This window comes from Apiospora marii (assembly GCF_038362585.1).
Source record: "Apiospora marii strain CBS 49790 chromosome Unknown utg000009l_segment0_segment0, whole genome shotgun sequence".
Classification (NCBI taxonomy): Eukaryota; Fungi; Ascomycota; class Sordariomycetes; order Amphisphaeriales; family Apiosporaceae; genus Apiospora; species Apiospora marii.
The window spans coordinates 3,832,475-3,846,617 of record NW_027117381.1 but is presented as its reverse complement, the minus strand read 5'-3'; the positions used below and the strand labels follow the sequence as shown (position 1 = coordinate 3,846,617).

General features: G+C 52.1%; 6 protein-coding genes across 6 annotated transcripts; 4 read left to right on the top strand and 2 right to left on the bottom strand.

The window, feature by feature from the left end:
* Positions 1 to 305: 305 nt before the first annotated feature.
* Positions 306 to 1,312, top strand: PG985_012771 (uncharacterized protein; the record flags this gene model as incomplete). The annotated part of the gene is made up of 3 exons (XM_066832537.1): positions 306 to 381; positions 440 to 561; positions 620 to 1,312. The coding sequence occupies 3 exons, from the start codon at positions 306 to 308 to the stop codon at positions 1,310 to 1,312; spliced, it is 891 nt and encodes a 296-aa protein (XP_066680587.1).
* Positions 1,313 to 2,615: 1,303 nt separating this feature from the next.
* Positions 2,616 to 3,191, top strand: PG985_012770 (uncharacterized protein; the record flags this gene model as incomplete). Its single annotated transcript, XM_066832536.1, has 1 exon — positions 2,616 to 3,191. The coding sequence occupies one exon, from the start codon at positions 2,616 to 2,618 to the stop codon at positions 3,189 to 3,191; it is 576 nt and encodes a 191-aa protein (XP_066680586.1).
* A 45-nt stretch (positions 3,192 to 3,236) lies between these two features.
* Positions 3,237 to 4,363, top strand: PG985_012769 (uncharacterized protein; the record flags this gene model as incomplete). Its single annotated transcript, XM_066832535.1, has 2 exons — positions 3,237 to 3,378; positions 3,723 to 4,363. The coding sequence occupies 2 exons, from the start codon at positions 3,237 to 3,239 to the stop codon at positions 4,361 to 4,363; spliced, it is 783 nt and encodes a 260-aa protein (XP_066680585.1).
* A 340-nt stretch (positions 4,364 to 4,703) lies between these two features.
* On the bottom strand, positions 4,704 to 5,975 carry PG985_012768 (PfkB family kinase; the record flags this gene model as incomplete). The annotated part of the gene is made up of 6 exons (XM_066832534.1): positions 4,704 to 4,872; positions 4,944 to 5,057; positions 5,118 to 5,179; positions 5,254 to 5,412; positions 5,480 to 5,870; positions 5,926 to 5,975. 6 exons carry the CDS (start codon positions 5,973 to 5,975, stop codon positions 4,704 to 4,706), a joined length of 945 nt encoding a protein of 314 aa, XP_066680584.1.
* Positions 5,976 to 6,413: 438 nt separating this feature from the next.
* Positions 6,414 to 7,867, bottom strand: PG985_012767 (uncharacterized protein; the record flags this gene model as incomplete). Its single annotated transcript, XM_066832533.1, has 2 exons — positions 6,414 to 7,606; positions 7,714 to 7,867. The coding sequence occupies 2 exons, from the start codon at positions 7,865 to 7,867 to the stop codon at positions 6,414 to 6,416; spliced, it is 1,347 nt and encodes a 448-aa protein (XP_066680583.1).
* Positions 7,868 to 12,081: 4,214 nt separating this feature from the next.
* PG985_012766 (uncharacterized protein) lies at positions 12,082 to 13,232 on the top strand (the record flags this gene model as incomplete). The annotated part of the gene is made up of 3 exons (XM_066832532.1): positions 12,082 to 12,258; positions 12,360 to 13,007; positions 13,044 to 13,232. 3 exons carry the CDS (start codon positions 12,082 to 12,084, stop codon positions 13,230 to 13,232), a joined length of 1,014 nt encoding a protein of 337 aa, XP_066680582.1.
* Between the last annotated feature and the right edge of the window lie 911 nt (positions 13,233 to 14,143).

The window sequence follows — 14,143 nt, the reverse complement described above, 5'->3', positions numbered from 1 at the left end:
TTGTATGTATAGATGAGTCGAGATACCTCTTGAACCGCGAAGCCTTGCATTTATGAACCAATGGTTAACCTTAGATTCAGCCCTGGCTTGTCTTGGCTGTTACCCGAGCTGACAGAGCTGACATGTTAGTATCATATCCGCTATCTGGGTACTTTTTAGCTTATCTTGAAGCCATTAACCGCCAGGTCGTTTAGAACAATCCGTTGTGAAACTTTATGGTTTCCTTGAAATGTAATATCAACACTCTAGACGATGAGATTCTCCCTAGTGCGCCCGATTGATATTGAGACGCGCATCAAATCAAAATGTCCTGTCAAACAGACGAAAGTAGCCATGTTGACGTCGAGGGGAACTTTGAATTGGACCAGGCTTGCCTAAGAGGTAAAACATGCCCCATGTTTCCACAAAGACATGACAACGTCTCATATGCATGACACAGCGTTACCTATCCCAAACACCAAAGTCGTCTCTGCTCATGCATATGGACAATGGGTGTGGGCTCGTCAAGCCAAGCTCTTATGCCAACTGCCTGGTGGTGAAATGACCACCGACTTTCTCAAGGTATACATCCAATGTTAGCAAAACCCGTTGAAGGACCCTGCTGAGATTGTTGACGAAGGTAACCTCGGAGGAGAATGCTCAAGAAATGATAGAAGGCCAATTCGAGTCGGACAAGGCCATCTACGAAATTCTGCTATTCTTCTGTCCCGAGCCCTTGGCGTGGGGCAAGTACACATCGACTCCGGGACTGGATCAGTACTTCCTTCTCGCCCAATTCCGCGACGTCGGCCAGCAACCGCCTGACCCTCTCCACCTCGTAGCTCGGCTGGCAGAATTGCACAAACGTTCTGAATCCCCGACAGGCAAGTTCGGTTTTCACACGAAGACATGCCACGGCAAGTCGCCCCAACTGACGGATCTGTGGGAGGACTCGTGGGAGGTACTGTACCGAAAGCAGCTGGATCATGTGTTCGAGCTGGATCGACAGAAACAGCCGCCCTGGGACGAGTACGAGTTCTATGCCGACCTGGTGCTGGAGAAGTGCGTGACGCAGTTGCTGAGGCCTCTGCAGAGCGAGGGGCGCAGCATCAAACCGTGCTTGGTCCATGGCAACGTCTGGGACGGCAACACGGCGACCGACATGGAGACCGGGAAGCCATTCGTCTTCGACGGTAGCGCCTTTTATGCCCATAATGAGTACGAGCTGGGTAACTGGCGAACACCGCGGCATCGACTGAGCGGCAAGACGTACATCAAATCATACAAACGACATTTCCCCGCCAGCGAACCCGGTAAGCGCGATTTTGCCTAAGGCACCTTGTTCCATAGATCAGTATACTAACATTGCTTTCAAAGGAAGACTAGGACTCGCGAAACTTGCTATACTCCCTCAGATTCAACGTGACAGCAGCGTATCTGATCCCAGGGAGTAACTACCGCCAACAGTGCGTCATCTTGCCTCTACGATAAGTTTTCTCGTCTCGTTATCTCCTCCTATATAATCACCACCTTTTGTTCAACATGCTAACTCCAGTATAGTGTCTTTGAAGATCTGAAAGAGCTCTGTCAGCGTATATGCCCAGATGATATGGAAGCATACGCGAAGAGATCCGCTAGTGGCGATCTCGGTAAAAGTCCCAATGAGAGTGAAGTAGACGAGGCAGATGAAGAAGAAGAGGAAGTGGAGGAGGAAGACTGATATGTGCGGTACCTACATAGGCATGGATTATGGAATAGAAGTACGGGTTCGTAGTAATATGGAAAGACGGATTTGAAGCCATAAAATATTATGATCTGACAGGACCCGGCAATCTAGCACGTCAATTATGGCAGTCTACAAGATCACACTAACAATTGGTTCGTGGCTCCTAAGGGTCGGAATAGTTGATCAGGATAACCCCAGAGCCGAAACGAGGGAAAGGCAGAGCCCCAGACTCAAAAGCAGCCGATAATGATGCTGACTTAGTCGACAGAGGTTGCCTGACACTGACTCCTCATTCAACTAAAGTGAAACAACTGTTATATGCAGTCTGCAGGTCCCCACGAATCATAGCCCAAGGAATTGAGGGTCCAATACGCATCAACCGCAAAAGGTGAGGGGTAGCGGCTGCTATCCGTCGTATGGTTACATTGTGTAACATCCGGCCAATCCCGCAATGATCTATCATCACAACAGAGGCCATGGCAAAATTCTGTTATACGTCAGCTGGTTTGTATATAAGATACCATTTTATTCATTCCGCTTTCGAAATCTGCTGTTTGTCCAACATCAATGGAACAGCCTCGGTTCAGCACGAAAACGACACAACTGCCCGGCGCCGTCGTCCCCAAGCATTTACATTGGAAACTCATTCACCATAGCCCCAACAGAAGCGTCTTTAACTCACAAGTTATACCATGGACAACGACCAGGGCCAATTCCATCATCATATACCCCGCTTCCTGCTGCGGGGGTTCGCACACCAACAGTGTTCGAAATTGAGGTGCGAACTCCAAGAAGGAATTGTCTCGTTTCAAGATGGTGACCAATTGACCGTGAGTTTAGACCGAGCGCGACCGGCGGTATGCAGGTGATGAAGAAAGACGGCCTTCTCCATGTGTTCGACATTCCAGCAATGCAGTTCCGCCTCGGGGAGGTCGGAAAGACCTGCGGTAAGGTGGACCTCTACTGCGACGACCGAGGGGGCGAGAATACGAAGCAAATCGAGAGCTTGTTCAGCGAGCTGGAGAGCGGAGCCAGTTCAATCTTCCGCAAGATCGTCGACGCCGTGGCTGAGGATCGCGACCATGTCGACATCCTCGAGGAGAACGTCCACACACTATTCAAGTTCATGCATCTCTCCCTGAAGCGATCAACCCAGAGACGAAACGAGACTGAAGACCCCCGCGGCGAGAATGACTACATATTTCAGCGCCTGGTCGAGGCTTCGAAAGCGCGAGGGGGTTCACTGGATCCGAAGCAGTTCTGGCTCCAGGACCTGCTGTACCTGCTCCAAACGAGCCACGAGCAGACCCTCCGAGACGCAGAGGAGATAAAGGGTGCTTCATCAGCTGGTACTTATAAGCACTTTGTCGACGAATACGTCCTCCAAATCTGGAAAGCGGCAGCTGGCTACGAGTTCTTCCTCAACGAGCGGCTCGTCGATTTCGAGGGCAACACCCAATCCCAGCTGGGGATTGAGGCGACCTAGGCAGGGCCCTGACTTATCTGGATGACGTCAGAGGACATTATACACATGATTCTTCCAGTGAGCCCAGAGGTGGCCGTGGTGTTTTGCAACGAATCGCGGTGCGGCGTCGCGCCTTCAGCCGAGATCATGCAACGGGCCAAGATACCCCATCTCGACGTCTCGTTGCTGAAGGACGCGCCCCACCAAGGTATGACGAACATTACGGTGCAAGGCGAGAAAAGAGGTAGGAAACAGTGGCCGGCTACAACTGAATGGAGAGTAAGCATTGACACCTTATCTCCTGGTCATCACCGAACCATTACTTCGTACACTCTTTCCCACGCCCAATCGCTTCTTGTGGTCCGATCGCGGGCCAAGTTTGAGTGAGTAAAGAGAGAGCTGTATAGATCCGGCCACGACAAGGCCAACTGGTGGAATCGCCGCGGGATTCGACACGAGGACCACCGACAGCAGCATTCGCGGCACCCTGCGGAAGAAATGACGGTTGTCGCGGGAGTGGAGATGACCAATGAGGAGAGAATGTGGGCGAAGGCTCTCAACTGTCCGCCCTTGTCTGGCTTGAAAAGGTTGTACTGCCTTCGCGCGAGCCTGTCATCCGAACCAAGGAAAATGCCTTTACATGCTTCCAGGCCTTCGCCGCCCTGGTCTCTCTGATGCAATCCGAGTCGGAAAGTATGGAGCAAGACGCGGAGGTTTGTCTGATGCATCCGTCCCTCAAATCGGCCTTCGAGGCAGCGTACCCGCCCAAGTCCCCCACGCACCGAGACCTCGTCGCCGTTGACTTTGAGGGGTTTTTCGGCCTTGGCCTGGGCGAGGACCACTTCACGCGACTGTTGACCCTGGTCGAGGAAAGATGTCGTGAACTCGCCACCCCAGACACCATGGAGCAGAATTGGGCCCTGTTCGACAAGACGCCGTCTCAGCTCCCGCACACACAGCCGGGCTCAGAGGGAAGCAACCGTGGAAAGAAGCAAAGCAGTAGCCCGCGAGGAAAGGACCCATCGAAAAGCCTCGCTTTCCAGTCGGCTTGGGAGGCTTCGCAGGCTTTGGACTCGTTGAGATGGATGTTCGAAGAACGACAAGACATCCTGGCCACCTTCGTCCAAGAGCTGGAGGGGCCGATGGGGAACTTACAGGCGAAGGTCTTTGGAACACGCGCAAGAAGGGAATAGAGACTGTATGTCAACACCCGGTCGAGTCTACTCGGAGAGTAGGCTACTGGAACTTTATCTGTAAGATAGCTTTGGTGTTGTGGCTGGCCACAGCAAGTGGGCGAAATCAAGTCTCGACATGTCAGCGGCTTATTGAGTTTCCAGATGAATGGAAAACAAAAGCTACAGTAACACTCATATTCTAGATTTTCCATCAATTTTAACATTCAGACCATAGGAAATGAAGAAGCATCTCGAAATACAAGGTACATCTTCGCGGGCATTCAAACCCCTGTACGCCTCCTCTAGAGCCTCACGCAGTCCTACCGGGAGTAGGCACGCCACCACCCCAATACAACATTCAATCTTCTTCCACAAGCTCCCTCAATCCTGCAAACCCCTCCAGCAGGATCTTATTTCCCGCCAGTCTGTTAGCGAAGCGAAGCTTGTACTCAAGGCTCCAGTCCTCGGAATGAAAGATCAGACCATAGAGTATGCCTGCTACGAAGGCATCCCCGGCATCAAGCGTGCTAACGTGACGGGGGTTTTACAGTCAGCAATCGAGCCATGAAGCGGTATACAGAAGATCGGGCAGCCTTACTCAACAACCATCCGGTGAGGTTCGACCCGGTACGCAGGCACATGAACCAATCCCTGCCCGAAAGGCTCGTACGCCCAAGCGTCCTCGTCGCCCCAGGTGCAGAAAAGCAGAGACCTGTGAACGCCAAATCAGCATCGCCGCCACGTAGTACTGAGCAGTAGGTTCGCAACTTACCCTTGCTTTGCATGGAAAGACTGTGCATCCAGGAATGATTGGGCATCGGAATATCTCTTGTCCTGTGATGGCCTCCAGTTAGGTGCGATGTCATGGGGGTGAGAGTTTAGTCACTTCTTGGGGAGAGACTACTTACCACAGCCCAGCTCTTGGTGAAAAAGACAACGTCGGCGTGGGGGGCCAGGTCCGGCATGCCTGGTCGTGCAGGCTCATCCAGTTCCACGCTGATCTTGACGCCGGGGTACTTGAGCCGTAAATGCTTCATGCATTTGAGGGTCACGTCGGGGATCCGTCCCTAAGGCCGGTCAGCAAACCGACACATAGGTAAGTGAAGAAGCATGGTGCGTCCCTCTCTCTCTTACCTCAAAGTGGTACCACGCGGCTTCGGTGTCCAACTTCTTCGCAGCCTTTTTGAACTCGGCAAGGGTCATATCGCCCTGCGGGTTGTGATCGATGATGGTGTTGGACGACCCCTGTAGATTTCGGATGATGTAGCGTCTCGCCGGCTCGGCTTCGTCTTCGCGGTAGATGCAGTGTCGGAGCACGTCCTCGCCTGCAAAAGACACCTCGAAATCGACGGAAGCGGGGGTGAACTGGTTGGGCAAGACAGCCACCAACTTGACTTGGAGAGCAGCAGCCTCAGCTACCATCAGTTGCTGGAGAACCTCGATGGCGTTGGGACATTTCCCGCCTCGTCTCCGGATGATACTTGCCGCCTCCGCCTTGTGACCTTCCTCGACGAAATAGTCGACTCTGTAGGATTAAAAGTGTCAGTATCTTGTCCTAGGCAATGTAAAGAACAGCTTACCTGAGGATTGTATCCAGATAGCATGTACCGACACCTACGAAATGCTCCATCTTTTGGCAGACACCGAAAGACGTTATGACTTGACTTGCAGCTAATGGTGAGGATATTGGGTTCCGAGCCTTTGATTTGGGAAATCTAGGGTATAAGTAGGAAGATATCAGCAAAGCGTACTGCTGCTAGGGGTGGCTTGCTGTCCACCGACGAATTTGTCAAACCTTCATTTGCCCTTGATCATTGTTAACCATCAGCAACATCATCAAGCGTTTGGTTAGCAAACAGAGGTGGTTTTGTCAGTGGTAGCCAATCTGTACCACGTTTTCCCGATTTGCTATGCCGGTCATGACATCACGGCTTCTGAAGACATTGTTGACTTACCCTGCTGTAGCCTTTTCAAGGATATGTTGAAATTCAAGGGTATAATTGCAATGTAAGCTTGTATCCTAGCCCCCTTATATACAAGGCAGAAATGGCACTGAGCCGTTCTTCTTCTAAGTCTTCATGACGTGCGACGCCACCGGCTTGGTTGGCAGCTCGCTCTTCGTATCTTCCGACAATGTGGACTTGACAGCGTCCTCTACCTCCGGCTTTACTTCTTGCGGTGTGCTCGGGGAGCCGCCAGCAGACGACGCTGCACCAGCCACTGCTGCAGCATCCCCCCGATCACCGAGTGAGTCCTTTGCCGGCAAATCTCCCGCACCAGACTCCGGATGTGTAGCCTCCTCTTGGCTGTTCTCTTTACTGACTGTTTCAGTGCTTTCTGTGCCAGCTTCCGTCTCCGCAGCTGCCACTGTTGGAGCCTCTTCTGTGAGCCCAGCCTGTCGGTCGTCGTTAGCGGTTTGATCCTCGTCGGCAGGCGGTCCAGATATATCCAACTTATCCGCCACGCCCTGCACCAAGCGCTCCATTTCTTCGTCCTTCTCTTGCTTCACGTGGGTCTGCTGCAGTTGCCGGTCCGCCTCTTCGTCTCCGACCATGCCCCTCCACAACCTCTCGAGCTCGTCGCGCCATCCCAGTTCGTCGGCTAGTTTCCGGATGCCGGAGTCGCAGTCGCCCAGGCAGATGACGTCGTCCGCGCGGTGTCCCAAAGTGCCTACTCGCTCCTTGTTGAATAGTACACGCGGCGTCTGCTCGAAAGCCATGTCGGGCAAGCTGGCGAAAGGATGTACCGTCAAGCTTGTACCCAGGATCAAGACGAGATCACCCTCCTCTGGGACGTGCCTGTTGTCGAAAAACGCGGAGGGTAGTTGTTCGCCGAAGAAGACAATGTCGGGCTTGACCAGGCCACCGCACCCATCAACCTTGCACCGAGGCGGCTCGCCCTTCTCTATGAAGGGGGGCATCTCTTCGCCGGGGAACGGGGCCTTGCATTCGATGCAGCTTTGCGTGGCGAAGCTGCCATGCGCCTCGACGACCAGGTCGCCCGGTACGCCGGCGCGTCGTTCGAGGCAGTCGATGTTCTGGGTGAAGAGCATGCGGAGGATCTTGCGCTTCGCGAGGAGGCCGATGAAGGCATGGCTGATGGTGGGGTGGAATTTGCCGGGGTACAGCTCCTTCGCAAGCATGTAGAATGGGTAAGGGTTCTCGCGGAAGTAGCTGATCTCGAAGACGGCTTCAGCGTGGGGCAGATTGAGTCGCGCGAGGTTGTGGTAGAGACCCGTCTTGGGAGAGCGGAAGTCTGGAACTGTGATGACACGATGGTTAATCAATGGCGATCCTAGAGCGAACATTGCGCGACCTGCACTTCGAAAGGCGCAGGCCAGCAAGGTCGAGGCGCAATTGGCGACTTACTTCCTGCAGCAGTGGAGATACCCGCGCCTGTCAAGACGACAATGCGCTTACCGCCGCCATTTCGAATGTGGTCAGCGACGGCGCGCAGACTACGCTCCTTGAGAGTCTGGGTAGGCGTGTCCGGGTCGATGAGGGTCGAGTTCTCGTTGCCCATCTTGTGCCGCCAATTGGATCGAGGACGCGATCCTTTCTCTTTGTGGTGACGGTCTTTGTTCTTGTGCTTGCGCCCTATGGTGCCGGCGGTTGGAAAGAATTGAGGAAGGGACTGTCGGTCAGTTCGCGCGTCTGGACTGCCGATATGAATACCTTGGGAGTATGTCGCGGATTGCTCTATGATTGTCAAGATCTAGGCTGCAGCATTTGAACTGGATAGGAATACGAGGTAAAAAGAGAGAACACTCGCTGCCTGATACGCGAATTGCGGCACAGATGGCTCTGACGTTTTCCTGAGACTTTCGGGTCCACTGGTTGATGTGGGGGTGGAGCCAGCACCAACAGCCGCTGAGCCGCCTAAAAGCTTTTATCTTATCGCTAAGCCACACAACTGAATGGTTCAGGTTGCCCCTATCCTGATAATCTGGATGATGATTACTGCCCATGGTCAACAACATCACGCCCTACTATCAAGGTGTGATTGCGCCCATCAATTAGGTTTTGGAAAGTATCGCCGATTCAAGTCACTTGTATCGATGTGGATGATATTACTTCGTACGGTCGGAAGCCCAACCAAAGACCAGCGCGACCAGGCAGTTGCTTTTGGCAGCTTTTAAATACTTAACATTCACGATGTGTGATGGTCTACTACCTCGGCAGGCCTCTCATCTCACTTCGCTTCCAGCACGCCAACAAGGTTCTCCAACTCACCTGTGACCAAATCGTAGATGGCGTAATAGATGGCGCCGTGAAAGCACATTAGCTTGATTCCTCGGTACCTTCAACCCAGGTAGATGTTGTGCTTGATCGTCATTTCCCCGACCATGACCACGCCGTACGCGCTTATTAAAGGACTTCTCCTGCCGACCTGCAAAATGGCGACCGCCGTAGGACTTGAAGATGCGCATTCAATGTTCAAGCGTGCTACTTTGAACTCAGAGTAAGCGCCACGCGCCGGATTCTCGGACCCTATAGTTGCAACCGTTTGCGCATCGGTGTCAATATCGAATCGGGGTCCGAGGCGAGTTCATCCGTGGAGAGTTCGCAGCAGTCCGATAGGTTGGGAACGTCCCTCATTTCTACATACAAAGTATCGCGCAGAGACTAGATGACTGTTCATTCCTCTGTGGTGTCGCATGGCGTTTCAGCACAGCTTGTGCGTTCTGAAGGACAAGTCGAAGCTGCCGTGAGCCAGTGAGGTCAATGTCGAAACATTTCCTAGAGCGATCAAGACTTTTCGGAGCTCACAGGCAGCTTGAAACCCACGTTTCGTCTGACGTAGAAGGCAATCGTTTCCCAAGAGAATCAAGCATCGTCGCTGTGGTCGTTTGCCAAATCCCTAGAACATGCTGCATATGATGCCCTTTATGTACACGAGCAGCGATACCTGGTGGTATTGAACAGCGACCCCGCATGTCGCTTACCATCTATAAGGCTCTAGGTGTCTTATTGGATCAACGCCTTTGGGTCGTTGCGTGACGACTACGCAATCGGATACCCAATTCACGTAGTCCCCTAGGTTTTGATCAAAGCCTTTGATGTGCTTCATCTTAATAACCCATGAAGCCATTTGCAACACTACGCTCAACGCCTCGCTCCCCAGCTCTGTGGGAGTAAGTCGCAAAGAAACAGCTAGTGTGTGTAGTGGCATATTAGCATTAGGATTTGCTTTGGCATCGCGTCCAACTCAACGGTTCCTGTATAGCATTTTCCGTGTTTTTTGTGGTGAAGTCGATAACTACATGTAGTAACAAATGGCAACCGTCCAGGAATTACGAGGTCTGGCCAGAAAGCCTGTTTTCAGGTGCTTCGGCTTTTGTGTACAGCGAGGTAGCAAGGAGGTCCGGGAACATATAACTGTTGATCTATTGGCGAGCCTCTCAATTGTAGCCACTCCAATGCTGCATCCGAGACCAAACTTTGCCCCACGGGCCGCATCAATCTTTGATAGAAAGTCTTCTCTCACAACAAGGGTGTCAGATCCAGAGATGCATTGGCAATCAATCGTGCGTGCTCTGACAGAGTGAGGATATGGAAGACAAGATCACAAATCGCAACATGAACGAGAGGATTGAAGTGACCGACGGTACGACCTTTTGGCGTATCCTACTGTACGCCGTAGAGACCTGTTGGGTGGGGGCATCCAAGTTTGATGACATACGTTCCGGACGTTTCCAGGCATACATAGACACATTGGAAAGATCGGATCCAAGCAGCCACACAGTTGGCGATAGAGAGATGCACTTCAACGGGCTACAGTAACGTTGAGAAGCCGGGTTCCACTTATATCGGCAAGATAGGGGTATCACGTGACCTTGCCAACGTCAGGTCTTGCATCAGTACTTTCATCTGCATCGCAGTGTGCCAGCTGAAAGAGCATCATTAGTTTCATACTGGCGTTATAATAATTGAGTTGTAGGTGGTAGGATATCATAGTGGCAGAATTGATGATGATGCAAGATGGGTGTTGTGAGCATGTGGCATGGAGTTGATGCATCTACCCAGAACTGATGGAGTGCGGCGGGAAGGCAGTGTACAGAGATAAATGCAGCAGCGGTCTGATTAAGACCTCGTGTGTACGTGGTACTTGTGTAAATGGTTTGGAGGTCAGGGTTCGAATGGGGAAAAATAGCATGTTGCAAAAATGTATGGAATGGTGAGAAGAAAGAGGCAAAAAAAAAAAAAGAAAAAAAAAAGAAATGGACCAATGCACTTGCTATCCGAAGAATGAGCTGCACCCGCTCGGGCAGAACTTGAAGACTCAGCTAAACTCAGGATGTTGAATCCGATACGGCTGCCCAGGCAAGTTCAGAGATTAAACCCAGGACGCCTAATACGACTGCGGTCGCAGACGGTGCAACCATGTGTTAGGACCCGGGCTTGAACCGGTGACCTTGCTCGAAGTCAGAAGTATCGCTTTGAAATCTCGCGGTGAGGTCTCGCGGTGAAGTCTCGCAATATTCCAACTGAGCCACATGTTCCGAGGGCTGTTAACCCCCAGGCTCATTGTTGGAAAAACTACGCGTTGTTTGGAATTATGTACCGTAGGCATGGAAATTAGGTGCTAGCTAAGTCATTGACTGGGGGTCAGTATCTGGGGGATTGTTTGGGGGGAGGTTGCCTTGATTGTGTGCCTGGTAAGCTATCACCCAGCCCCCAACCTACTGCAAACCCCCCTTAGAGAGGCCCCACCTACCACGTACGTAGGTACTTGGTAAGGCTGCATCATTTAGCAACTCTGCCAGCCCTTGACTCAGACACCAGTAGTTTGTGTACTGGAAGTTGAAGTCAGTGATGGGTGACTGGGCCAAGCGGTCATCCTGGACAGGACTTGGTTCGCCCAACTGCCACAGTGCTCTGAGTTCTTTGAATACAATTTCTTGAATACAGCAACATCATTCGAATCATACGTGACTCTTCAATATTTTGAGGAACCAGTAGTAAGTAAGGCCAACCGGTACATCTAACATCAACAGATAGAAAGCCTTGGAGGACTGACATAGCCGAGTTGCTTCTAAGGGCGCTTGATATACATCTACAATGTAGAAGCGACCTGGATCTAGGACCAAGTTCGAGTACCGGATTCATGCGTATCTTGATGGATGCTCACGCGGCAGCCAGGTGAGGGCGGACCCTATGCCAAATTGTTCATGGTGGGACGGTAGAGTATCTCGATCCCATGATGTGTTGCACATTCCCTTCATTACTAGCTTTATATAGACCTCGTTATTGTTCTGACTCCGACTACTGGAGATAACCCACAGATCTGGCGACCAAAGCTCCCTAGATGGTAGACCCGATCTTGCACGCGTGATCAGGCAGGTTGACTGAACTGAATATCGACCCAGCAGCACTCTATGCAGGGGACGATAGGCAGCAGATAACCAACCAAGTGACCCAAATTGGAACTAAGCACCAGCATTAGCCATCCGTACAGGGTCGAGAGCTCCCAAATTGCACCACCCAGCCCACCCTACACCTCAGCTTAATTCGTTTCGCGTCTAAAACACATACCCTTTTGACTTCAACAACCATCCTTGCTTTGTAAATTTCCATACGAAGCCCTTCCCTGAAATTCCTCAGCACTCCCAAAATACAATCCGCCAAGCTTTCCATATTTGATCACATCCCAGATCTTGGCCATCCCCAACTCATCTGATATAGGAATACAGCACCATTTGACAGCTGCCTACTCCTACCATAGGCACATGCAACATGGACCGACGCGCGCTTATGGCAGAGCTCCTCGAGGGCAGTGTTCCCGCTTCCCCTCCTGGACGTGTCGGCCCTGAATTCGCCGTAGGTTGGGGTAGGCCCATAAGAGGCCAGCCAGCTATTGGACCTGCATCAGTCACGCAGGCTCAACAGGCTTCTGCTGTATCGCAAGATGATGTAAGTTGGACCCCAAAGAAACCACCCTTCTCTTACCAGACCAAAACGGGCACAAGTATGTTCCGCTTCAGTTGAATCATGATTGCTAATGTGTGAAACAGCTTCTTAGCCGCGATACCCCGAACCAGCAAGAGGACACACCCCATTCCTCGCCGCTCTTGAGAGAAGGTGCCATGTTTGGAATGCCTCTTGCTGAAGACGATGTGTTTAGACCTCAAGTCCAGCAAGTCGTGCGCTACCAGGAGCTCGCCCAGGCAACCCCGAACCACGAAGCATCGGATCCCCGAGCTGCCTTCCCTCCTTCCGTTCCTGGCCTTGAGACGGAGTTCTACCACGCCTTTCGAGACAACCAGACCCACTCGCAAGTGACGCCCGGAGTCTACCGCGGCTCTGTGAGCTCCAACCAGACCTTTGTCGCCGAAGGCAATAATTGCTGCCTGTTCTTGACCGGCTTCCCGGCCGACATCACCGTACGCGAGTTCATTCACCAGGTGCAGACCCACCAGCTTGGCAAGATCGCGGCAATCCACATCAACCCCCCTTCCGCCCACCACCCCAATGCGGCAATCAAGGTCACGATGTGGAGTCGAGACGGCGCCGAGCGACTCCGCAACGCCATCCAATCGCAGCTGATCGCCTTCGTGGGCCACAATCTGCGCGCCCTCTGGAACCGGAACCGAGTGGGTCCCCGGCCCGTTCCCGTCCAGCACGAGTCGCGAGTCATCCTCGTCATCGGCCGACCCGAGCACGTCAGCCCCCACGTGATGCTTCCCTAGTTCGGACAGCACTTCACGTTCAAGCTCGACCGTATCGCTGTCAACTGTCTCAGCACCCAGATCATGTTGGTGGTGTACAGCTTTGGCTCGTACATCAATCAGGCCCAGAACGCGTACCGCCTGATCAGAGACTCGTTTGACCCTGGCCATGTCCTTGTGACGTACAGACGAGACCCCTGCGAGCCACAGGCCCTGTAACCTTTGGACCGATGATCGTGTCCTGCAACATACAACTCAAGACGACAAGTTGGCTGGCTGGTCTGTTGGTATGTAGGTGAAAAACATGATAAATTCGAAGGGAATTTAGCTAATGTTTATTCATCCCAGGTTCTCACTGCCAACTCATCTCCATAACAAAGAGGGCTCAATAGAACAGATAGACGATGCTACCTCTGGAAGCGACTAAGCATGCCCCAAAAAGCCGTCTGAGTGCCAATAGACCAACCTAGGACTGATACCTTAGGACCCGACCTCTGGTGTGATACAGGGCTGGCTATTCCACGTCCGCCTAGTATATTCTATCGACTGAAAACCGGTTATCGCAGCCTCGGGCCCTGAACTTTTCCTTCTCTCTTTCGATTGAACTGCCTAGATAAATCCTTCCTTGTCTAGTTGAATGTGTTTACACCATATGCCAGACCGTTTCCTTTGTACTCGAGGACCTGAATGGCTGTCTTTTCAGAAATGAAGCGTTAAGATGAATAAGTGTTGTGTGTTACTGCATTTCTAGCGGCGTAGAACCGTAGTAATGAACCCGAATCTCTAAGGTATTCCTTTGCGGATAACACATACTGTGTAAGAGATGTGGTGGAATATGCTCAATTTTAAGGTAGATGGCAGCATGTTTCAACAAGTCTTAAAGCAACTGAACAGTTTGAGCGTGGTATTACTACATATTCTTTTCGGATTCTTACCCAATCTGTTGTAAGATGGCTGCGTGCTATCCTACGATCGCGAGGATGCCTTATTAGTCCCCCAGGGGCCGAGGGGCCGGGAGCGTCGGGAAGGAAGCTGCCGTCCTTGGGGGTGATCTTGCCATCCTTCAGCTCGAAGCCGGCCGGCTCGATGATGGTTCGGAGCTTGCGAAGGCTGCTGCTGGTGAGTTTACC